This window comes from Pholcus phalangioides, unplaced genomic scaffold (assembly GCF_987345545.1).
Source record: "Pholcus phalangioides strain wild (caught in Gottingen) unplaced genomic scaffold, Ppha-v1.0 ptg000016l_1, whole genome shotgun sequence".
Classification (NCBI taxonomy): Eukaryota; Metazoa; Arthropoda; class Arachnida; order Araneae; family Pholcidae; genus Pholcus; species Pholcus phalangioides.
Genome location: NW_028301609.1, coordinates 15,875,778 through 15,902,123, shown reverse-complemented (window position 1 = coordinate 15,902,123; position 26,346 = coordinate 15,875,778). Strand labels below are relative to the sequence as shown.

The window sequence follows — 26,346 nt, the reverse complement described above, 5'->3', positions numbered from 1 at the left end:
TTTCTCTAAAACTTTGCTCTAATTATTTTTTCCCTTAACCCTGATTTGGTGCCTCTTCTGTGGCTCCATTAGTCTCACCTCATTTGAGCCATCACTGCCTATTGTATACTGAAAAAGAATCATTTTAATTGCTGTTCCCCCTCCCTCATAGGATTGTAGAAAAAAATTTATAACCAGTGCTCTGGCCTGACTAAATACTAATTCGATTAGTTATGATAAGGGCCGAAGTAAAATTGGTTGGTACTTGTCAAATTATTTGAAATTTATTTTACTTTTGATGACTCGACAGTCTGCTTAAAGACCATATTTTTAGTTGACCTCTTCGCAGTTAACACTTTCACTCACATTTATACTATAAGTGTAATGGCTAAGAGCAGTAAGGGTATGCTAAAGAAATAAATGGATCTCTTCAATAGAGTAGTGATTTTCTTCAGAAATGACTGTAATCACAAAACATCAGATAAGAAGGATAGGAAAAAATCCAAAGTTGCTAGGGATAACAAGGTTAATCCAGAGGTACAATTCTCCAGTTCAGAGTCAGTCTCTGAAGGAGAAACAGGTAAGTCAAAAGGTATATTCAGTCCTAAGGGCTTTTCATATACATTGGTACAAAGGAGCAATAGTGAAAAAAAAATAGAGAGTGTCTCTTAGATAATAATCGGGGTAGTGGAAACGAGGATAATGACTTAAACTGTGAGAAAAGTGAAAAATCAGACAAGAATATCCACATACAGGGAAACTGATTTGATCTATAAAACAAGGATAAATCCAATGGATTTGGTCAGGGTGACAGACTCAAATGGGGTAGAGCAAACAGAAGAGAATACAAATGTGCATTTAATAATGTGCATGTATAACAACAGACCTACAGAATGCCTTCATCTGGCTGATGATTTTAACAGGCCAATTTTCGGGGTTGGGCTTATATTATTATATTATGAGCATCTTGAAAAATCAAGCTAAGGCTTATTTCCTGGTTTGGTCTTGTTTTCAGAGAAAAACTATACTTTTTCTGTTTCACTTGAAGGTGTTTGTTACCAATGTTCAATTCAAGAATCCCACAAAGTCATTTTCTTTTCGTTATGAGATAATGTTATTTTTGTCTCGATATTTCAGTTATGAAAGTCTGATGTACCTGTAAGGCAAATATGTAAATATTTTTTGAATGAAAATTCAGTTTACATACATTGGTTTAATTTTTCACAGAGGCTTCAATTTATTTATACAAAGGTTTGTGTGTGTGCAAAAAATTATTGTGTATTATAAATAAGCAATAATTTCTTTGGATATGTTTATCACATATCTGGTATAATATTTATATTACATGTGGTTCATGGTTACATTTTGTGTTTGGGGTTTCTTGTAGCATTTTAATATGTGAATCTCATACCTAAATGCTTACATAAAAAAGGTACTTAGAAGAATTATATATATACAAAAAAGAATTATTTGGATAAAAAGGAAAAAAATTGAATTTTATGAGAGTGATATAGAACCTATGCAGTGGGTCGTCATCAGGGGTAATATTATATATATTATATAAAAAGTGTATTTGTGATTCCAAGAAATTATCATATTTTTTTCTCCCAAAAAAATTCTTTTAGAATATGTATATTTTGAAGTATTTTTAAACGCTGCACTATGCAGCAATTTTTGGAATACATAAACTAACCTTAAAATAAAATTTTAACCTGAAAGCAACACATTTTCTTTGAAAACAAACAATTTGTCCCAAAAAAAACCAAATGTTTCCCAAAAAGCCCGGGTTTTTTAGGCTAAAAACCCCAGCCCGGGGGTAAAATGGGTATCTACCCAAAGAGCAAATTTGAAAACCATGGCATAAGGAGCTATTGTACCGAAGGTTGAGGGTTCGATTTTCTCTCAAACCCATCCGAGATGATTTTTTTTTCCTCCCTTCGTTTATCGCCACGTAAACTATTCTGCAATAGTGTTGGAAATAATGTAATGTTATTGTTATAAAAAAATTCTTTAGAAAAATTTCCAAGGAAAGAAATTTACTAGGCATCTCGTCACTACCCCAAAAAGGGTTAAATACACAGTGTGCCAGTATATAAGAGGCTCCCCAGCAAGACTCAACCCAATCGGATAAAGGGCTTATATCCCTCAAGGGACAGAATCCGGGTCTTGTCTGGTTCTTCAGTATGTAAGAGAGCTTGGGTTCAAGTTTCGGTGGAGGCAAGATGAATCTTTCCGAGTGCATCTCACCATAATATCCAGAAAATGTTTCCTTGCCACTGTGTATAACTTTATTTAATAAGATTAATTTTACAAGATTCATCGAAAGACTGGTTATTTGTGGAAATGAAGATTACAAGGAAGAAAATTCATCACTGAATTATGACTATGACCAGATGACAATATGCAGATTAATTTTATTCAAAATATAATGATTGCAGCTTCTAAAATGCATGCTTCTGGTGATAAAAACTAAAAAACGAGGTATATCTTATTCAGTGCTGAAATATGATCTAGTTCAACCGTACTCTTTTTCAAGGATCTGGGAAAAGAGCTCAGATTCCCGAGAATTTCCCGGTTGTATTTTAGGTGCGGAATCATAGGAGAGAAACCTCTTATACATTTATTATGCAGAGATTCTACAGTTTCATACAAGACTTTGAACTACGGTTTACATAAAACAAAATATTTATCTAAACTTTCAATTTTCCTTCAATTTAGAAAAAAGATCAAGGATTATTCATCATACATGAATTTTTTATACAACAAATTTTTTTTTTTTTTTGGATAAAATGAAGTGATTCTGTTATGTCAGGCGATTCACTATAAGCATTCAAAACAGAATAAATGGATTTGTTGAATTAAAGAGTAAATGGCAGGGCGGTAAATAAGCTAGAGGCAACTGGGGCCCCACAAATGCTTACATTTGTTTTGCATAAAAATTTGATTTGCCCAAAATCATTTTTTCGATACGTCAATAATGGATGTAAGGGGACAGTTGGCCCCCTCTCGATAGGAGGCTCAAAAGTAGAGAGCAATGTAGGCATGTGTAGTGCTTTCAATGACTTTTTCGCGTCGGTTTTTAATGGAGATAATGATATTCGATATACGGGTGTTGCATGGGGTAATAAAACGCTCAACGATATTCAAGTGGAAGACGTGGAGGTCCTAAACCTTCTAAGAAATGTATGTGCAAGCAAAGCACCAGGACCAGATGATATCTATCCCAGGGTTCTCAGGGAAGGTGCTAATGAATTGTTGGGGCCAGTCGCACAGATATACAGGAGTAGTGTTGCTGAGGGTATCGTCCCGAGAGATTGGAAACTGGCTAACGTTGTTCCGATATTTAAGAAGGGTAGTAGAGAAGTGGTGTCTAATTATCGTCCAGTGAGTTTGACGAGCTCCCTCTCGAAAATTTTGGAAATTATCATCAAAAGGCAGTTTGTGAAGTGGATAGACGAGAATAATGTATTGTCGGATAATCAGCATGGGTTCAGGAAGGGGAAGTCATGTGTAACTAACCTCCTTTGCTTCTATGATTACGTGACTAAGGCTTTGGGTAAGAGCAAAAATGTCGACGTTGTTTACCTTGATTTCCAGAAGGCATTCGATCGGGTCCAACATGGCAAACTCTTGAAGCGTTTACACGAGATTGGAATAGGGGGCAACTTGCTGAATTGGATAGAATCGTGGTTAAGAGATAGGTCGCAACGAGTTATGGTAAACGGGGAATTCTCTGGTTGGACAGACGTCACAAGTGGAGTTCCTCAGGGAAGTGTCCTTGGCCCCATACTTTTTTCACTTTTTATCGACAAACTCGATCAGGGTATCGATGGAATTACTAGCAAATTCGCAGATGATGTGAAGCTAATGGGGGTAATCGGAAATGAAAGCGATAGGGAGTTGCTCCAGACCAACTTAAACAAGATTGCAGCATGGGCAAATGAATGGAGCATGACGTTTAGCGTAGATAAGTGCATGGTCGCTCATTTTGGTTCGAACAACCCACGGTTCTCTTACGAGTTGAATGGTGTCACTATCCCGGATGCAACTAGAGTCACCGATTTGGGAATTCTCATTGACGAGCGACTTAAGTTTTCTGAACATTGTTCAGCGGTTGTCAAAAAAGCGAATAGAATGCTTGGTCTCATTTTCAAAAAGGTCTCTTCGCGTTCTCCTAAAGTCATTCTTCCGCTTTTTCGAGGCTTAGTTCGTCCTGGACTGGAGTATGCTGTAAGGTTTTGGAGACCATACCTACAGAGGGACATAGACTTGGTTGAAGGGGTGCAGAGAAGAGCTACGCGTGTCCTTATTGGCACACAGGGCTTGAGTTATGAAGAAAGACTTCATTTTTTGAATATGTTTACATTGGATGAACGCAGGTGTCGAGGAGATATGATCGAAGTGTTCAAAATTTTCAATGGGATGGATAGGATGGACCATGAACTTTTAGTACACCGCCAATCGACTGCTTTTACAAGGGGACACCAGTATCGATTGGTGAGGGACAATGCAAGGTTATGGTGTCGCAGGGAATTTTTCTCCAATAGGGTGGTTAATAAATGGAATAGCTTACCCCCGGAGGTAGTAAATTGTAACACAATTGACACGTTTAAAAAGAAATACGATAAACATGTTGGGGTAAATCGAGAAGCTATCCATTCTTAGAATAAGACAACCATAAGTATTCTTTATGGGCATTGTATAATATTTTATCATGTGTATATATTGTTTGTAATTTGTGTTAATTGCATTTTTAATTGGGTTGCTGTATTTTTGAAACATATGACAACCATATTTTTATGGGCATCTTTTTATCAGCCACCTCGCTGGGCATTTTGCCTGTTGTGGCGTTGTATTTGTATTTGTATAATGATAACCCTGTTAAGAGGGACCCGCCCCCCCCCCCAAGGAAAATTCTGCCCCCGAGAAAGCACACTACAGTCCTGGTAAATGGAAATAATAATAATGAATAACTATTTTCATTGGGCTTGGCCAAGCATCGGCCTACAAAACGGAACTGAAATAATTCAAATATCTATGTTCACTCCACCTATTCAAGCACTAGTTTGACAATTTTGTGAATTTGTAAATATGCCCTATTAAAAATAAGTGTTTTACGCTTTATGAAACACAGAGGGCCCAACTAGATGCTTGGTCAGTGGGGACAAGAACATATTTTGGTGCTCCCTTAAAACGTTGAAAGAAAGATAGAAGTGCCAAATTTGCACCGCCTTTGATACGCCAAACTGCTCATATTCCCCCCCCCCTCCCTGTAATTGTGGCCTTGGAAACCAGGGTTGGTAAAAACCAGGTTTTTTTTGGTTAAAACGGTTTTTTGTTTTAAATAGTATTAACATTAAAAACAATAAAATTTCTGAAAAATCAATGAAACCTCTAATAATTAATTAACATAAAATGTTTATTAATGGTAATTAACACTATTCTTATATTAATCAATAAATATTTCTTACATTTTAACAAAAACCAACTTTTGCAATTTAATTATTTTTTGCTTAACTCAATGGATTACTTCATGTTTGAAAACATGAATTGTTTTTTATCAATCATATAATATAAAGATGTTTTCTCCAGTTAATTTCAGTATGCTTAATTAGGAAGCTATTTTACAAAAACTATAATAAAAATTAGGTGAATATAATGTATTTAATGAAGCATAAAATTGCAGATTAATTAGCAAAGATTTACGATATACAGGGTGATTATAACTAAGGTTCTGATTTCAAAACACTGTAAAAAAAGAATGATTGTCAGAATGACTTGAAAATTGACATGAATATTCCTGAAAAAATGCAATTTTATTTGGTAAAGGGGAAAAAATATTTAAAAATGTAAAATTAATGACATCCAACATGTAGGAAATTTGCTCGCAGAATGGAAGCGATAGCCAGCCATGACAAAATAACTTAATTATAACATCACACGAGTTCATAATTCATGGCAACATCACAAAAAAACGAAGTAATTGAATAAATAACTATGACTTACTTAAGAAATATTAAATATGTTGTCCACCGTGTTCTGGCTATGAGGTTGAAAGCACAAAAATTCTTGTTCAACAACAGATCAGAGTATGCCATGGTTATGATGTGGATGTGATTGCACTTCAGCTTTATTAAATCAAGCGCGCTCCCACGTTAATGTTCCTGAGGTATTTCTAACATATAGGGGATGTGCTGGAGAGAAGTTGCAAGGGTTAAGGTGCATCCTGTCAAAATGGGTCTTCAGCAGCTGCTTTGCTGGTATTGCAATGTGCATCTTGATAGAAGTTATTCTATCCACACACTGATGCCGTGGAAGTGCCGAAATGATGTGGTTGCACAAAATAGATTATATTGCTGGCCAAGTACAGCATCATCTACTTGCATGTTTCACGCTTTTTTTTCTTTTGCCAAAGCAATTTCCATTTCTTCAAGAGCATCCATGCAAATTTTTAAGTCATTCTGACCAGTACTTATTGTATAGTTTTGGAATCAAAACTTTAATTATAATCACCCTGTATATTTTATAGCTGATTATTTTTCATAAATCTGTTACTACTATACAGTAGAACCTTGCTTAACCATGAAAGTATAAAAACTGTGGAATATTAAGACTGGGAGATATATAGTAGGAGACGTGCTACTTCTTATGGGAAAGAAAATGAAAATGTATGTGAGGTAATGTAACTACTAGTACACTGATCTTTGTCCTTTAAGGACAGCTGGGGTCTATTGGATTATAGGACCACCTGCCCCTAGCATGATGGTGTCACTACTGTTGCTGCTTCTTTGTGAAGGGAAAAAGAAACCCTGTGAGATAATACACCACTACACATTTAAATGTGTGATGCAATTCTTATTCATGAATTTGCTAAAGATAGAGCACCAGAATGTAGCCAAAGGTTAGAAAATGTTGTAAGAATAAGAAATTTTGGCTTTTGTATATAACTTTGAATAAGATACTTCATATGAAAAATATATATATATTCTGGTCACTTTTATGAAACTTTTTGAAAAAAAGCACTTATAAAATCTTATGTCATCTAAAGATATACCATCAGAATGTACCCCAAGGATATAAAATGTGGTAAAAATTAAACATTTTGGCTAATAATGAAACATTTTGGCTAATAATGAACCAATGTGATATTTTTCAAGGAAAAAAATGATATTTAGGCAACTTTCATTTGGTTTTTTCAAAAAAACCACTTGGTTTAAACCAAACAACCCTGCTGGAAACACAATTCAACTCTTCAGCTGTAGATTTATTATAGTTAACAGGAGATGTTCAAAATAAAATTTATCAAAAATTTACATTATTTTTGGTGTTGCTTACTGTTCCTTTGGGTTAGAAGAAACTTTGTCGAAAATTCATTTACGTGGAAAAAAATTTAATCCTTTACTCCACGTACAACTTACTAAAAGATTTCAAACAATCCAATAACTATTTTGACAAATGTGAACTATAAATATTTTTCGGTCCAACCCAGATGTTTTGCGGGGACATGTGTTCTCAAGACAGTATGCCGCCTCAAAAAGATCAATTTAGCCTCTTTTTTCAGAAGCAAATAAAAGAAACCCCTTGATTTTTTCGGAGTGGGGGAGGGGGTATTGTTATACAAAAGCTTGCAGCAAAGCTATCGATCGCTTTATCATTGTCCACCTATGCGGGTGGGGTTGATGGAGCTCTTAGCCCTGGGGCCTGGACCATTTGCATGATTTTTTTGTTTTTTCACACTATGAATTAATATCAAAGTGGTGGGGGGCACTATTCCAGGATGTGAGGGATCATCATGTGCTTTATCGGCACCAACAGGCATTTCACTATGGACATCTGTTCATGGAAATTTTCATTTCATCCAGACATTATGGCTTTCATATAGAAATGTCCTATCCACTTGTTAATGCAAGATTCATTGAAAGACTGGTTATTTGCGGAGATGAAGATTAAACGAAGAAAATTCATCTCTGCCCACATAACCTCTCCACAAATAACCAATCTTTCAATGAATCTTGTAACAAGGCTTTGTACACACAGACACAGCAGCAGAGATGCCATTGATGCGCTATAATGCGTCAAATACCCCAAATTTCGGGAAAGGATGCATAAAAATTTGGTTCATGCATCCTCCGGGACGTGTTCTTTCCTAGTTCCAAGATGAGAAAAAGTAGAGGAAAAACATCCCCAACCTTTTTCTTCTTTTCAGTCTTATCACCATCGTGCGCAACCTTGAAAAAGTGGTTTTACTACTTCGTATACTGTACTGTATTATATTGATATACACGTGCGTTGTTGAAGATATTGTTTCCCTTAATGATGGGATGTGCACAGAATTTTCAAAGAGAATTTCAGAGTTTTTACTTCCCTACGGATTTGCTTCCCTCCAGTTACATATTGGAAATTACGGTACTTTCGCGGCTATCTGCTGGCAATCAAAGACAGCGGTCTATACGCCGTAAATTCACATTGTTCTTACAAGATTGCAAATGCGCATTTGAGAAATTGTAAAGGATTTGAATACCCACAAGCTCTGGACTAGAGGGGGGGGGGGGGTACCAAATTCACCCATTATAACTGCTTTTTCATTACACAGGGTGCCAAAATGTGTGCTTGCCCCATTTGAGAAAGTATCTAGTTGCAGCCCTATATATAGATAGATGGCACCACTCACTGAACACAAAACACGTCAAATGCTGAGCACATACACAAGCACACTGATAAGTTTCACCAACACAAATCTGACATAGCTCCCACATTCAGGTGCGAAAATATGTAGCAGTTAAATGGTGGCAGATCAGAATGGTGGACCATCAGAGAGGGAAAATAGGAAGAATTACTAAGTGTTGGGACCATGAAAATAAGTCGTACTAAGTGGGAAAACATTCTAAATAAGAACGTTATAAGTGGAATTGACTGTATATCTCTTTTAGATTTATTACATGTGCTAAATTCTGTATGTTAAATTCTCAATGTGTTAATGGGCTTCTTTGCAAGCTTTTCCTACTAGAGTAGACATTGAAAGTAAATGGACTTTTGGAGAGAACATGTTTTTAGAAATGAATTCTTTTGTTCACAGATATACCTCCTTCTCCTACCCAGAACATGGCTAGCCACTCTGTCTAAACGAGGTGGGCATAAGCAGGCAATCAAAAACCCTGGGGCATGCTGGAAAAACCTCATACAGATACAGGTGAATTATGGGACATGTACCAATTCGTTAGAAGTTCCACAGAGGAATATGGATGAGGTATATGTGGTTTAGTAGTAGTAGTGAATTATGTGGGGGGGGGGGAGGAAGAACCAGGGTTGGACAGTTTCTTCTGAAGTGGAAAAAACAGCGGAAGAAACTAGTTTTCCTGCAATAATTTATCATGTCAGAATTTATGCTTTAGATATAGTAAACATATATTCTTTATAACATCAAGTAAATTTAATTTCACTAATTTAATCATGTATGCAAATTAATAACTGCATATGTAACGTTACCATTTAGGCCCCACCAGAAATGGTCCTTTTCTAGTCATTTTTTTTGTTATTACCTTTTAACATTGATTCTGGGATTGATCGGAGAGATCTTGTGCCGCCGATCGACCGCCATGTTACGATCTTTTGCACTGCCAGATGCTGAATGTCATATATTATTTTTAGCTCATCATGTGAATATGTAAATTTTTTAAATGTTACGTCGATTCTAGTGCCGCTGAGTCTCGATACAGATTGGTTCCGGTAATGTGAAATGGGGAAGTTTTCCCTTATATGCCGGTAGTGTGCAACGAACAGACACCTTGGTTCTTGGACGTTCGTCCTTACATTTCATTTCACCCCATCCTGCCTCGTTCCAGCCATGAATTGATGATCTAGCAGGGTGCCTCGGGATTGTCCTCTTCATCTAGTCAAAAATTACTCAGCCTGTGTTAAACTGTCTACGAGATGTCGGCTCTCATCCGTTAAGGGTCATTCGTCGGGTTCATCTCTTGGGACTCGTGATGCTGTTGCAATGGAGTCTCCCCCTCCCCAGGAGATCGTACGGATAAGTGAAGAAGTGAACTGTTCGCCTTCTTTTGACAATGACATCGATGACGTCCATGCTGATGGACTGATCAGGTGAGAACGTTCGAAATCTGTGATATATTAAAGCTAAAACTCTAAAGCAATTTTACTGATGCATGTTTTGGCAGACTTAAAATATTGTAAAATATAAAGATTAACGCAGAATTAAAAGTCTTAAGAAAACGAAATAGTTATCAAATCATTATTGCCATCTGTCTGGCGAAATTATTTTGGAAAGATAAAAATGGGATCCGGGAAGTAACGTTCTTCATTACACATAAGGCTTTTGAAGAGTTTTACAGTTTCTCCCGCTTGGAAAAACTGCCAATCCTGCTTCTTCCAAGCGAAAGAAAAACCATTCTTTCTTCCTTCCGTATTTATCATTTGCACTAGAATGTAAGATACAGCAAATACATTTTAATACCTCTAATAAATTTGAATCAGGCCTATGACAATTTAACTATGCACATGTAAAATGAATTAGAAAAATTATATCGGACCCTTGATCAAGATCACATATCTAGCTGAAGCTTTTCATCAGACCTAGGAAAATATTGTGAAAGTATAAAATCCATTTATCTAATTTCAATCTAATTGATAAAATTATTTTTAACTTCTATAAAAACAAGTGTTTTTAGCAGCTGTATGCTGTAATCGATTTCTCGGATTAGAATGAATGAAAAAAAAAAAAAGACGAGGAAATTCTTTTGAGTTCTGCAGAACTTGAAAAGGTGCTTAAAAGCTTTTTGACATATATACAAAGTGCATCAGGTGTTGCTACCAAAATTAGGAAGCTCCTTCCAAGTTGGAAAAAACAGCAGGAAGAAATAGGTTTCTTCCACTAAATGTGGAAGCATATAAATCCACATCCACTGAATGTGGAAGAAATTTATTTCTAAAAAATTACTTTTTTCCTTTCTCATACTCTCATGCAATCATAAGCTTAGTTTACTGCTGTTACAAGAGGATTTTATCAACTGTAATGTTAATCTAGTATCAATTTTGGAAGGTTCTATTAGTTGTGTATTTGAATAAAAAGTCCTTTATTTATTTATGAACTTCAAATTACTTTTATTGAAAAAAAATATAACCATTTTAAAATTGTTTACTTTCACCAGTTCAGTGCAACATGGTGTAACAAAACCTTTTTTCTTATGACAGTCATTACATAGCTGCCAACTTTTGAAAATAAAAATTAGGGAGATTTTCGCGCAGACCCGTATTTTATGATAAAACCACTCCCTAATAAATACAAAAGGAATTGTCCCAAATAAAATAGGGATTTTACACACGTGGAAGTTAAACCCTTGGGAATAAAATCCCTATGCAAAAAACAAGTGAAATTGGAGGCCAAAACTTCAAAAATGGTGATCTAAATAAATAAATAAATATTGTGTTCAATCAGCAACAAAGTGAACAAACATTCTGGGCAAATGACCCCAAAATCATTGGAAGAAGAAAGGAAAAAATGTCAATTTTTGAAGAACACATGACTTTTTGTGACACTTGCTTGTTTTTTTTATCTCACATGGGTGATGATACAGGGCTGTCTCTATTCTACCGGTAGAATAGAGACGGCCCTGGATATCAGTCTTTTCACCATGATAGATGTTTATGTCCTTAGCACAACTTGTACAAAAAGAAAAAGTCTGCCTTTTTCTGGAACGTTTGATGAAAGGAAATTCATTGGAATAAGTATCTTTGAAATTGATTAAATATTTTTTTGCTTATCAGTATTCATGTTTTGTTATATTGCACGTACGTAACTTCAACAAAAGAAATTTTGATCACATGCGCGTCACTATATAATCTTCAATTATTATCCAGAACTATTGGCTCTAAGCTATTTCCTTGCACAATAAGACAAACAACTTTTCTTGTTACCATCAGGGGAGTTTGTAAAACTTCCTTAAAAAAGTAATTTTCCCATTTTGATTTATGACGTGTGCTATCATTTCGAAAGGGGAAAAAAACAGAGGCAAAAGACTTCATGCCCCACAACAAGAAATTCCTTAAGCTGAGTTTTCCCTGAATTATCCCTGAAAATATCCTGAAATTCAATTCGATTACCCAATCAGCATTTTCACGTTGCACATTGCGCAGAAATTCTACTCCTAGGAAAACCCGGCTTTAGGAATTGTTTTCAAAAGCGGCAGTTTTTTGTAATTTTCATAAAAATTTGGGAGATTTAAGAACTTTTCGGGAGGTCCAGGGATGAAGCTAAAATTCGGGAGACTTGGCAGCTATGTCATTAGGATGCTCCAAAGTTGAGTGGGTAAATCCAAAAACATATATAAAATAACTTAGAAGCATTTTAACACAACCAGTTTTCTGAAAATTTCAGTTATTTAACACATTCTTTATCACAGTGCTATATTAAATTTTTAATGGTACGACTGAAGTTTTTGCACTGGCAGTTAAAAAAAATCACAAGTTACTATACTTTGCCACAGTTCCTGTTCAGAATTTAATCTTTATATCCTAATATTTAGTATCGATAAGACATGAGAACAAATGATAGGGGAGGAACAGTCTCTTCATTTCTTAATTTTATGACTTGCAAATAAATCGCATTAATTGCATCAAGTCAGTATTTTGTAAAAAGCTCAATTCATTTGTGATAATAATCAGCACTATTTGCACAATCTCTGTAGCTGATATATTGAGTGAAATTTATGCAATTTCAAATTTCAAGTTATGTCAAGTATGCTTCTATCCTCCTCATGGAGACTCAAAATGATGAAAAACATTGATTAAAAATGTTTCTAAACATTTTAATTGGCTATTATAACTGATGCCTCCCAGGTCTTATTGCATAGGGAATGCCTGTCAATCATACACTAGTCCTATGATGATTCCTAAAATACTTTTACATTTTTGTTAAACGCGACATATTACTACCTATAGTTAAATATTGCCAAATAATTAGATAAATGTGCTGAACATATGAAACTAATTATTTTCTACAAACATGTATAAATTATACTTTACATTAATTAATTATACTATACTTTATATCTATGATACTAAAAAAGTTTAACTTATTTACCTTAGATATGCCTACTAAAAACTTTAGTTTCAAACCCCCCAAAAGATGATATACCAAAGAATAAACAATGGTTCATTTATCACATTCCATGCAGTGATTGTCCTCTGGGTTATATAGGACAGACAAGGAGACCCATAAAAACTAGATTAAATGAGCACGCTCGTTCTGTTAAAAATCAAGAATGTGAAAAATCAACCATCCCCGCTCACTGCTGGCAAAAGTGTCATAGATTCAAATTTCAGGAAGCTGTAGTTTTCCATAAAGTAAAGTACACGACTGATTCAGACTTCTATGAAGTTACATATATTCGGGCCTTCAAAAATATATTGGTAAACGACAATAAATCAACACCCCTGATCGCAACGCCATGGCTTAAGTTCATTACGAGCAGTAATTGTAAGAAAATTCAAATAAGCCAATCAGATAGCTCCCTTTCACAAGCAGTCAATCAGGATGGTAGAGAAGAATTAACTTTTTATTGAAGTGTCAAGATATTCTGAATCGCGTACACAAATACTTTAGCCAACAAAAAAACCTAAATGTACTAGGATACTTGATGCAGTATATGAAATCCTGGATACTGAAAAAAATAAATTCACTCAAGTATCAGCAACAAGGTGGTTATCTCTGTATCAGTCTGTAGAATCTGTAAGAAAGAACTGGTCGGCACTAGTTTCTGTGTTGATAGAAGACACTTGTGCTGTTGGGCAAGGTCTACTGAAAGCAGTCACAAGTTTCAGATTCATTGATGTGACTGCTTTTATATCCAAAATGTTGTTCATATTTAACAAATTATGCTTAGCATTTCAGAAGCAAAACATTGATTTTAGTTTTGTCAAATGCCAAATTCATATCTATATCACCATCAAAAGCTTGGACAATGTTTCCTCTAATGGTGGAGAAAGATTTCAGACGTTTATGGAGATGGTACCTGAAGTAGTGATTGATTTTGTGTATGGGAATCATACAATCCGTTATAGCACAAACAAATGTGATGTCTTTGAAAAGGTAAAAGAAAGTTGCATCATGAATGTTCTGGAAACCCCAAAAGAATGTTTCCAGGAATGTGACAAGTTGGAACTTTTCGGTATATTCGTACCATAAAACCTTCCATTGCCAACTGATCCAACTTTCAATTGTTATTGAAAAGAAGTCGTCAAAATAATTTTTGATCGCCTGTATTTGGAAAAATCAAACTGTTTAATCTAAACGTTAGCTAAATGGAAACTACTGAAAAGTTTACTGAGCACCTGCTGTAGGAAAATGAATTCAGAGGATGTTGTAGATTTCATTCACCAGAATGAGTTGCAGCAAATGTATCCTGTTTTGTGTAATATCGTGCATTTCCCTGCAATTTTACCACCGCACACAGTAGACTGTGAAAGGGGGTTCAGCATTATGAACCTTATCAAAACACCTTTGTAAAATCAAATGGATATTGAAAATACACATAACAGCATTTCTGTTTCTGTGAATGGTCCCAGCAGGGAACAATTTCATTTTGAGACAGCTTTTGAATTATCGTCAGAGAAAAAAATCTCTCCGAATTCTCAGCAATTAAACAATTTTCATTTGTGCATGATTTGCATTTTGATTCATTTTTCTATCTTGAACTTGATAGATATATATATATATTTATACCATATTTTTTAACATGAATAATTGAAACCCCTTTTTGTCAAAAATTGGGTCTCACTCAAAAAATAAGAGGGGTTCCCTATAAATAGGGGAAGCATTTATTATAGATATATCTTTTCAACTTTTTTTCTAAATTTTAAGCTTAAAGAAATTAGGATGTCCCTTATACACATTAAAATATAATAATTTGTTATGGAATTCACATTTTATGGCGCATGAATTTGGCTAAGGTTCTTTCTCATTTGGCTACAACTTTTGCCATCTGATTAGCCGAATTGCTACAATTGATAAAAAGTCAGAGGGAACCCTGCCCGGGACCCAGGTAAATTAAAGTACAGTGACATCTCTATAAAGTCATTCTTCGCCTTTCTGAAGCTTAGTTTGTCCTGCACTGGAGTATTCCAGAAGGTTTTAGAGACCATACCTACACAGGGACATAAACTTGGTTGAGGGTGAGCAGAGAAAAGCTACGCATGATCTTGTTGGCAGAAAGATTTAATTTCTTCAATATGTTTACATTGGAGGAGCACAGGTGTCGGGAGAGGGGGATGACTGACGTAAAAATAAAAGGTGAAAAGGATAAAAGTGTGAAAAATAAAAGGAGTCATGACTCAGTGTGTTTCCAAAATAGTGAGACATCCACCAGCACTAATGTCTCCACAACGTAATCATGATTTATATAATTTTCTTAACACTACTTTTTAATGGCCATAACTTTCTCAGCCACCTTATTGGGTATTTCAAATGTTGTGGCGTTTGTATTCCAAAGAAAAAAGTTATACATTGTCATTTTCAATACATACTGTTGAATCAGAAATATATTCCGAAAAATTGAATATGAATAAAACTTACTTGATTCCATTAAGTGTAACCTCTACTTTCTCACCAACAAAGTATCTGCTCTTGACAAACATGAAAACATCGTCGCACATATCATTCAGCCTGCCTCTTGATGTCAGAGTCGTCAAGAACAGTAGAGGCTTTCTAAGGTATGTAGGAAACTTGCCCAAATTGACCCTGGCATTTTTTTCAGATTCTAGCGCTTCTTGATAAGTTAGACCGGGTCTTCCAGTCAGAGAACAAGTCCATACCAGGCTGTTGCACAAGATCACACGATCAAAAAATGACCTGAAATCAATTTAGGAGAATAATCACATTGATATGATACAATATCCAAATGACATTTCGCTAATTTGAGTTTGCTGAAACCCAAATTGGTGACAGAAGATATGGTTCAGAGTTTTCTCTTAAGAGAAAACAAATGTCCAAAAATATATACTTTTAACAGGGTTCAACAAATCAAAAAATAATTCAGACACCAACCAAATTTTTTAGGAGTTATGCATAGTTTTAACTCAAGAAAACAGTTTTAAATAATATTCTTTCGAGTCCTACTTCTTCACATGTTCGAAGAAGAATGCCACAAAATCGGGAACTTTTGTGTCATCCTTGGAATGCAATTTAGAAATCACAAAATATAGAAAATTTTAGCAGCCAATCCAGATTTTTTTAGTCACCATGGCACCTGGGATTTGTCAAGCTCAAATAGTAGAACCTTAATAAACCATATAGGACATTTTAATACTTTTATATACCCAATACTTATCAAGGTTTGGAACAAAAGAAATATATTTTCAACATTCAATCAAAAAATACCATAGGTTACCATAGATGCATATTGCTCAGATTATACTTGATATATCAATGATTTTTTATCATAAATTTCAAATTTCTTTGGCCAAGCTCATAGCCAACCTATATATATTGATGTAATATTGGAGTTCATGAAATCACCTTGAAAGGGTATATTGATTAGTATTCACCACAGCTGCAGTGATCCTATTTCAGTTGAAGCAAGTATACAGAAAGTGTGGGGGCAGGGCTCTGTCCTTGATATAGGGCTATAACATTAAGGAGGGAAGGTAGTAACATTTTAACACGGTGACTTGCCATATTCATGTCTGTTCAGGGACTTTTTCAAGGTAAAGGATGTGATCTAAGTACAGCAATACCTCGGTGAATGAAAATGAGTAGTTTTGATATCACATTTGTAAACTGAAATTTTTGTTGGCCAAAACACGATTCCCCGTAAGTTTCCATCAGGGTTGGGTTTTCGACCAGTTTTTGACATGACAAGTGCCAAAAACTGGTTTAAACTGTCAAAAACCTAAATGAATGCTTTTGGATAATAGTTTGAACACAATAACTATATAACACTAGAAACTTTTTTTACATATTATATTTTATTTTTAAACATTAATTTATTACACTAATTGAAACAAAATATTAATTATTGCTTACAATTTTTAAATTTGACATACATAGAGCCTAGAACAAATAATATATAATTTTATGGTGCACTTTACAGGGGTGGGAAGTGACTAAGTCCATTTCAGAGCAGCCTTGGAGCAGCAAAATTCAGGATTCGGAGCAGTTTTGGAGCAGCAAATTGGGGATTTGGAGCAATTTTGGAGCAGCAAATATGGGATATGGAGCAGATATTTATAAACTGGAACAGTGAAATTAACAAGAATATTTTCGTTAACCCTCAACCCTTTTCAAAATAAAACTGCACTGTCTTTTGATATCAAACATCTTTTCGTCAGCTTGATTTTTGTTTTTGGTGTTTTAGGCTTTTGACACCTTTTTTGAAAGAGCGGTTGTCATAAAATTTTTTGCACCCGTCTATTTAAGATGATTTTTGCTTACTGAGGGCACTATTTGCTGCCTTGAACAGCGGCACTTCAAATGAGCTAAAACATTTTTTATAAGTTTTCAATTTTTTTATACTTGAAAAGATTTTGTTGCAAAATGGGAAAGAATTTCGGAAGAATCAACACAATGTTTGGCGATTCAGCACTCATTATCTGGCGAGATTGGCGATCTGACACTCGTTATTTGGCGAAATTGGCGATCTGACACCCGTTATTTGGCGATATTGATGATTTAACGCTCGTTATTCACCAAAGTTTCTAAACTAACATTCGTAATTCGGCGGACATGCGCTTTTTACTCCCGGAATGAAATTTTTTTTCACGAAACATCGGGATTTAACACAATGACAATCGACTACAGTAATTTCTGTTGCTTCCAGTGGCGACATTTTTTTTTTAAACAGAAACACTCGCATTTGCACTTTGACGCTGAAAGACATTGCAAACCATCTTCAGTTCGACGATCGCGGATAATATCGGGGTTTCACAATGGAAAGCCCGATGAGGGGCCGATAATTTAAGGTGGTAGTTTAGGTATAGTGGAATAAAACACGCTCTTCTCAGAAAGAATCGTTTTGTAGCTAGCTGGAGCAAAAAATTTTTTTCATCCTTTCCGAAATTCCGGGCATACTGAAGCAAAATTCGCTATTTGGCGCAGAAAAATACGAAAATACGCAATTGGAGCAGGATAGCGCAAGATTGGCCCAGTGCGACGCAATTGGCGCAGAGTTCCCACCCCTGTATTATCCGTAATTATTTCCACTTAAGTAATTTGGGAATGTTCCGCGGGTAACTTGAGTGATGTAGAACCACACTGGGACTGATTAAGTGCTCTAAAACTGTGCTACATGTCACTCAAGGGATCTCAAATGGATCGCCACTGGCCACTTAAATGCTCTGGAATTGTGCCACGGGTCATTTAAGTGATTTGTAAATGTGCCGCTTAGTTCATTTTAACAAAATTAGGTTTGAGGGGGCAAGCCACATCAGATAACCTTCAGGGCTACATTTGGTCTGCTGGTCAAGGTTTTATCATATATGGCTTAAAGGGTGGGTAACAGTGAGTTTCTTGAAGTGAAATTTTGAGTTCTTACCCTTGAAATAGCATTGAAATTAACATAAATCGACTAAAAAATAACAAAGTCTATATTGAGTAAGGTATTTTTGAAATTTTTTTTTAAAATAGGCCTATTTTTTGCATTAAAAATATTTTTTCCGTCTGTGGGGGGAAGCGCACAAACTCCCTATGCCCCCTCCCGCGTACGTTGCTGATCCCACCAATAGGAGGTAGGGGGTGCGTTAGGATGTAGGAGGCAGTGATGGCAAAATCTTGCTGACAAGGGGGGGGAGGGGGGTCAAAAATGGCTAAAAATTTACTTGCGTAAAGTTGAACGGCCCTCTATATACAGGGTGTCCTGTAAGTGCTAATGCAGCCTTTAACTCATCAACCGCCCATCGTAGAGGTATGGTTTCAATTTAAAAAAATGCTTAAAAGGCGTTTGAATAATATTCGCTGCACAAGCTGGACATATGACGTCACTAACAACAGAGAACAACAACTACAACGACAAAACTGGGAATAAAAATGTTCAACGCCAGCTGATGAACTGAATGCTTGCCTCAAATCATTAACACTCTGACATGAAGTTAAAAAAATTTTATTATCCACCAACATCCGAGTTTCAACTGCAAAATTACTCAGCACTGCTATCATTTTTACATCAGTTTATCAAACTTGACAATAGAAGAATTCCCGTAGATCCAAGCACTGGACTTATTACGTTCCCAAATGGATTTTGCCAGTTGTTAAACTCAGTTCAAGAAGTTGCAGACAAAGTCTTCCCAAACATTCAACAAAAGCACAGACATCATGAGTGGCTTTGTGAGAGAGCGATTCCGGCATCGAAAAATGACAGTGTGAACAAGATCAACGAAAAAATCCTAAAAATTATTCCGTGAGACACCACATCTTACAAATGGATTAACACTGTCACAGACACAGCACAGACAGTTTTGTATCCTGTAGAATGTCTGAACTCTTTTTGGATATTCCGGGTGTGCCACCACACAACTTGACCCTCAAAGTCTGAGCACCTATAATGCTTTTAAGAAATTTGGAGACACCAAGACTCTGCAATGGCAACAGATTCTGTATGAAGAAATTGAACGATTACATCACTGAAGCAACGATTTTAACTGCATGTGCCAAAGGAGAGAAGACTTCTTCATTCCACGTATCCCAATTATCACTGAAGAAATGCCATTCACTTTCAAGCGATTACAGTTCCTGATTCGTTTAGCTTTTGCCATGACAATCAACAAAGCGCAAGGCCAGTTGTTAGCAGTGGCAGGTATCAACCTACTAGTGCTGTTTCTCACACGGACAGCTTATCGTCACCTGTTCGCGTGTTGGTAATCCCAAAAATTTGTACATCTACACACCAGATGGACAAACAAAAATATTGTGTATCCACAAGCGATTGCCTCAAGTTTTAATTAAAATATTTAAAATAAAAGTAATTTTTTCTTACTTGATGTAGAAATTTTTTTTATTAAGAAATAATAAGCTATATATTTATATATAAATTTTTACGGGGCGAGAAACGTCACCGGGTATCAGCTAGTATAAAATAAGCTTCAAAATCAGCTAAAAAATTAAGTTTTGTTTCCACATTTTTGATGTTACCCGACATCAGATTTGTTTATCTGTTTTTTTATTTTATTTCAATGGCTCACAAACAGTTACATGTTCAACAGCCCACGAACATTTCCTCTTGCGCAAGGGCAACACGTATGATTAATGTAGCTCTTCAATAAAATTTAGAGAAACTGCTTTTGGAAAATAGTTCTGGCCTTCTGTACTGCTCTATACAAAATACAGAATTTTTTTTATAGTGAGATCTGGGATGTTGTAGAAAACGTGGACAGGCCAACCCCCATGATGCAACCTTCATCGAATATTTTCTGGCCATTTCATCAGCTACAACTTCAGAAAACTGTGTCGAATCGTAGTATGAAATAATTTCTGGAAGTATTTTGGGGCTTCAACTACCGATACCGAATGTCAGATGAAGCGTGCTGAGTAATAACTTTTACTTTCCCAAAACCTTTCTTGAGTCCCGTCAGAATATCAGGTATTCAAATTGACAAAGGAAAAATATTTCGCTCTACTTGCGGTTCCTTCATTGCAAAAAAGATAATCGCCTCGCACAATAAATTGGCCTTAACCTTGAAAAAAACCTTTATTCTTCTTTATTTTCATTGAGAAATTAATTTTAGAAAGGGTAACCAGTTCCAAGAAAAGTATACGCCCACTTTTTCTTTTAGAATAGTATGTTGGGTCAAAATGATCCAAGCCGCGGTTCTAGGTATAAGTGCTTATAACTCTGAAACACTAAATGCGAAGAGAATAAAATTTTCATGAATTAATATGATATCATGAGATAAATTAAAATGAAGAATATGATTAAAACTAAATCATATACTGTGAGGCCTGGCGATCTTGGAGGCCAGTGATGTTTCACTGAATCGTCAGGTCTCATACGGATCCATCCTTTAGGAATGTGATTGTTCAAAAGTTCACCTGCTTGCAGCGGTTGGCTACAGACTTCCACCAAAATAATTGTCTCGTTCATTTTTCTTTGTTTAATGTGTATAATTTTGAATGCCATGATCGGAGAGCCTGGCCAGCTTGCCGGTTAAGTTTTTTGTTGCCAATCGAAATACTGTTGTATTTTTTAAAACTTGATCCTTAATGTAAATTAGTTTTTGTGCTACGCCAAAGTTTTCATCTTGAGATAGAGTGTTACCAGTGGACAAATGGTCCGAGATTAAAACTGGTTTAAGATGTATAAAAGTGTGTCTCTCGTTCTCGCCTAATCCCAATTACTCACTTCTTGTTTTCGCTACTTGGGTAACTAAAATTAGTTGTTCTTGGCTTCAGTCCCAAAATCTTAACATAATGTTGCGATAACATATAACTAGTTTTCTTGTTCCCGGCAGTTCCGGTGAAGTTGTTTTTATGAAAATCTAATAGAAAGTTTTATAACAAGTTTTGCAGTTTTGAGATTGATGACTAGCTGCCCTCACTAGGTGATGAAACTCTGAGCGGTTTAGTCTTGATGAAGCTTCTAACTTGGTGCTAATGAGGACGTTCAGTATTTCCTCCATCTTCAGACATTGACTTGGCGAAACTCTGACGGACTTTCATCTATGATTATGGAGAGATCTTCTACATGAAATTGGCTGCTGGTGACTGTCTTGAAACATGGAACTCTATTCTTCGGTTGGTTCTACCAGGGTGAATGGACCTGCATCGTGATAGTGACAAAAACACCAACCTGGTCGGCGAGCGGGAAGGTGATAAAAAAGCTAAAGCCCCATTCTCACATGTGCAAATATTGTGGTAGCATGGGGAGTTCTAGCACCGACTTGATGACTTTTTCCTTCGTAAGGAAAGAAATTCAGAGCAGTCATTGGTGAAAATTCTTGTAGTTGGTTTTAAACCCACTTTTTCAATTTCCCATGTGAACAGGGCTTAAATGGATATGGACTTCCAATGGTGAAACCCATCTACTTCTATTGAAACAATTCTTAGAATAGGTGACTTTAACATAAAAAAATGGCCATTCTTATAGGTTGAATTGAACTTACTGCAAAAAAAAAAGATTGTTCTTATCGAGTGAATTGATCTTGACGTAAAAAATATTCTAAACACATGAATTGAACTTCATGTAAAATACTCATTATCGAAATGTAATAAAGCAATTGAAGTGATACAAAACAACTTGTTTTTATTTCCTGCTTGAGGGCCGATCAAGTATTATGTCATCATCGATGAGGGGAGGGGGTTTCAGATTTGCTGACTTTTGATGACAAGGGGGAGGGGGTTTGGATAATGCTTACATCATCAACCATACTTTATGAAAATATGAAATATTTTTAATGGCATCTTACTCAGCGCGTCAAAATGAGGAAAACCTTTCAATATTTTGTGGGCACTTGAAGTAACACCCCCCCCTCCTATTGGTAAGTGCCTTACAGAGCCACTTTAGTGATCTCTAAACATTTCACAGATCCAAGTGATCTGGAAATGTGTCCAGGCCGCTTAAGTGCACCGGACTTTGCTATGCGCATCACTTGCGCTATGCTTACACTGTGCGAGTCATTCATAAACCCAAATTTAGCAATCACATACAGAAAATTTTAGAATACCAATAGCTTTTATAGTCGCCATGGGGAGCTGGCACCTGGGATGATGGCAACAGCATGACTGCAGGAAAAGATTTCTAAGCTTGGAAGTCACACTGAATGGGTTAGCGCACCAACCTTTCAGCGAGTATAAATGAGAAGAAAAGGTTGAACGCTATTGTTTGGAATAGGCAATGAATTATAAGTAGACCCACCGGTTTAATTAATCCTCAGGTGTAGAAAATGACTGGGTGCGAAAAGAATGATTAAATGATGATCACATATAGAAAGTTTTAGGTGTCAGTACTGATTTTCTAGTCACCATGGCAACCTGTAGCCTGGGATTTGTCAAGCCCTGGCATTTTTCTCTTCAAAATTGCCAAAAGAACAGATTATATCTTATCAGTTTCACAAGCCCATAAGTAGATATCATGGTTTGACGAGCACCAGGTCACCATTGAGACTAGAAGATTGGTATTGTCACCTGAAATTTTCTATATATGATTGCTAAATTGAAATTATGATGACCGGATTATACACTTTTTTTTTATTTCACTAAGCGTGCCTTTCAACATAAGCTAGCTGAAAAAGGGTCACCAAGTCTCAAAAAGCCATAGAAAAGTGTTTCTGATTGTTTTTCATGAGGAAAACCATGCTTGACTCAATGAAACTTCACTGACCTAAAAAAAATGTTGCGATTAACAGCCTTGGGAGATACCTTTCCTTAATAAACTTTCGGAATCCTGTGGATTAGGGAAGTAACACATACAGTATTTTGCTACTTTACGGAAAAAGGTTTTGGTCCAATGGGGTTTTGTTTAACAAAGATTTCATTGAGCAGTCAAATCCTGTTACAACGAACTCTAAGAAATGGGAGAAATCACTTTATTAGAACAAAATTTTGTTATAAAGGAATTCTAGCTTTTTTCACTGTTCCTATGTAAATTTATCTGGGAAATTAGAAAAGTGTTCGTTAAAAAGAGATTTTCGATATAACAGTATTCATTAAAACGAGATTTGACTGTATTACTCAATCTACAAGTCATCAATAATTTTTATAATTATTTTCCTAGTTGAGGAGCAGCCACTCATTTATTATGGGTAAATTTACCCACAAAGAAAAATATTTTGCATTGTTCTGCAACAAGTCCTCGACTGACAGGAAATGTTCTGTGGTAAAAATAATAGTGTTTTCTACTTTTTCTTAAAGTCCTTCCAGATTAGTAGCACTGATTGTTCTTTAATTTACGTCACAAATTTCAGCATATGCTGCCTTTGGGGGACCCAGTGAATTTGTCAAGCTGTGGTCAAAGATACATGTGAGTTTGGAGGATGCCCACATCTTTAGTAACTGGGGAAAGTAGTTCCCACACTAATTTTATTACACAGACATTTATGTTATTTTTAGCCATCAATTATCTTATCAAGGGCACTCACTTTAACTTTTTCGAGGCTTAACAGATATTTACTTACAACATCGCAGTTAATGTCCTATAAAGTGCCAAAATAACATTTTTCGCAGCACTCTCGCAGAAATCAATTCAAAGTGGATGACAAAGGACGCTCAACTTACACAAAAAATGCAATTTTTTCGATGAATGAATGTAATATGCGATAAGCAATGGAAACATATACATTTACACATAAATCAATCCAATGTACCAGGGGTCCTCAAACTTTTTCCACCCGCAGCACCCCTTTTCCTAATTAATGCTTATCTGTAGCTCCCTACAGCAGTTTAACAAAGACTCTTTTCCAAAATTTCTGTCATAGCTGGTATTTTGCAGCACCCCTCCCAAATGTTGGCACTGCACCACACAGTTTAACCCCTGCATAAGGCAAGCTTATACCTTTACACGTGTCAAGTGATTCAATAGCTAGCTAAATTTTAAGTTGTCAAGTATTTTAATATACATGCATATGTTAAGGACCATTTACATGCTGTTAAGTTGTCAAGTGATTTAGTTGAGTAGTAAAATGGATTATATTTTCTCAGTTAAGTAGGCCTATGGACATACCACAATGGGCCTCTTACAAAAATTATCCGCTGAGCATTTACTTGATTCTTTTGACGTGTGGACGCTTTCCTGAGAACTTACCAACTTAAAACTTGGTTAACTACTAAATCATTTGCCATGTATAAAAGGACCTTAAGAGGTTTTACTGAATAAATATTCAATAATTAAATGAGTTCCCGAATAGAGCCAATGATATGACAGCGAATAAGTATGAAGTATAGCTGCGAAACATCCTCAATTGGTTAAGCAACGAGTCCACTGACAATATTCAAACACCAAACACAATTGTGTAACAATAAAATACTGAAACTGATTAATATAATTACAAAGATTGTTCAAAATGGACTTGTAGGGTGTCTAATGTTATCGAATATGAGGGTCGAAATAGCGCGAGACTACCTTCGACCCGCAATTCACAGCTCCAAGGCCCCATAAATGTGTATTCAGTCACCAATGTGACCCATTCAAATCTGTTCAAAAAAAGGGGGAATAGAACCAACGAACGCTGCAAAAGCCAATTCACCTTCAACTTCCCGATAAAAGTTTCGTGTCGAGAACGTCCATTTCCGTCGATCTGTGTGGATGCCATTAACCATCTTGGAAATGGACGTGGGACCTCGACGTAAGCCTAAAATCGTTGTAACAGCAACACAAGGTGAGCGAGCCACAGAGAAAGACACACACACATACTCCGCGAGAGAGGTTATAGATTTTTGTTATGAATAATGTACTCACTCGTAATCCCTGAACACTTCATTCGTGATCCTGCAGTAGAAAAGCTTCTCTTCGGGATGAAGATCTTCGGGCGGTTTGGTTCTTTGAAAAGGTTTCTTGCCGAGCAGCGGCATCTTCTTCAAACGAGCACTTTCAACATGAACGGGAGCACCAACTCGGCAAGATAATTATGGACGAGACGGGATTTATTTATTTTGCTATTCAGGCAACACAACAGCCGGTGTTCGACGTCCCCGCAGCGAGAGAAACGTTTCCGATTTCTCAATTAATTGATTTGACGAAATTTCACAATTCAATGACGGACGGGCACCTTCTTCGACAGACCCCGATTCGTGCGAAAAGAAAAAATAATAAAAAAAACTTATTATACACTATTAACATGAGCCTGTCAACTGCTATACGGATGAAAGGCGGCCATCCGTGTTGCCATTCCGCACATCATAATAACTCTTTCGCGCCATTTAATTTTTCTTTTTCACCGTTTTTCCAACAATTTTTGTTTTGTTGTTGTTTTTTATAGGTAAATTTAGGAACAAATTATTGTATTTATTTTCTAATGGTTATTATGCTATGTTTCGTGAAGGTTACCAGATTATTTACGCATTTCGGCTGCAATCAGTTGTCTCAGAGTAAATAAAAACATGAAATTGTTATGACCATATTTCATCGAGACAGCTATGGGACAACAAGACAGTCATTAGTAAAGAAGCTGCTGAACTCCAGAGATCACCGTAAAATAAATTTATATTTAGTAAAGCTGAATCACACACGAAGTCCATCTGCAGAGAATCAGACCCATATTTTATGAATTAAACATGTGTAACGTGTAAACCACAAGTGATTTCAGTTACGGACACGGTTACGAAGTTGTTTATTATATAGGAGTTTGGCTAGGATTCTAGTTTTTCTGTTTTTGATGAAAAAAGTACATTTTGTTCACATTATTTTAAAATTAACTAACAATATGTTTTTA

General features: G+C 36.0%; 1 protein-coding gene across 2 annotated transcripts in view; it reads right to left on the bottom strand.

The window, feature by feature from the left end:
• Nucleotides 1-25,795, bottom strand: part of Acf (ATP-dependent chromatin assembly factor large subunit) — a 177,806-nt gene extending 152,011 nt beyond the window's left edge. Inside the window, exons 1-2 of one of the 2 annotated variants that reach the window (XM_089245722.1) lie at nucleotides 25,374-25,795; nucleotides 15,569-15,844 (exon numbers count right to left, since the gene is read on the bottom strand). In XM_089245722.1, the coding sequence (XP_089101848.1) occupies nucleotides 15,569-15,844; nucleotides 25,374-25,486 (389 nt within the window). In that variant the 5' untranslated portion in view covers nucleotides 25,487-25,795. The remainder of the gene's footprint in view (nucleotides 1-15,568; nucleotides 15,845-25,373) is intronic. The other variant, XM_089245720.1, reaches the window with a different exon arrangement.
• Between the last annotated feature and the right edge of the window lie 551 nt (nucleotides 25,796-26,346).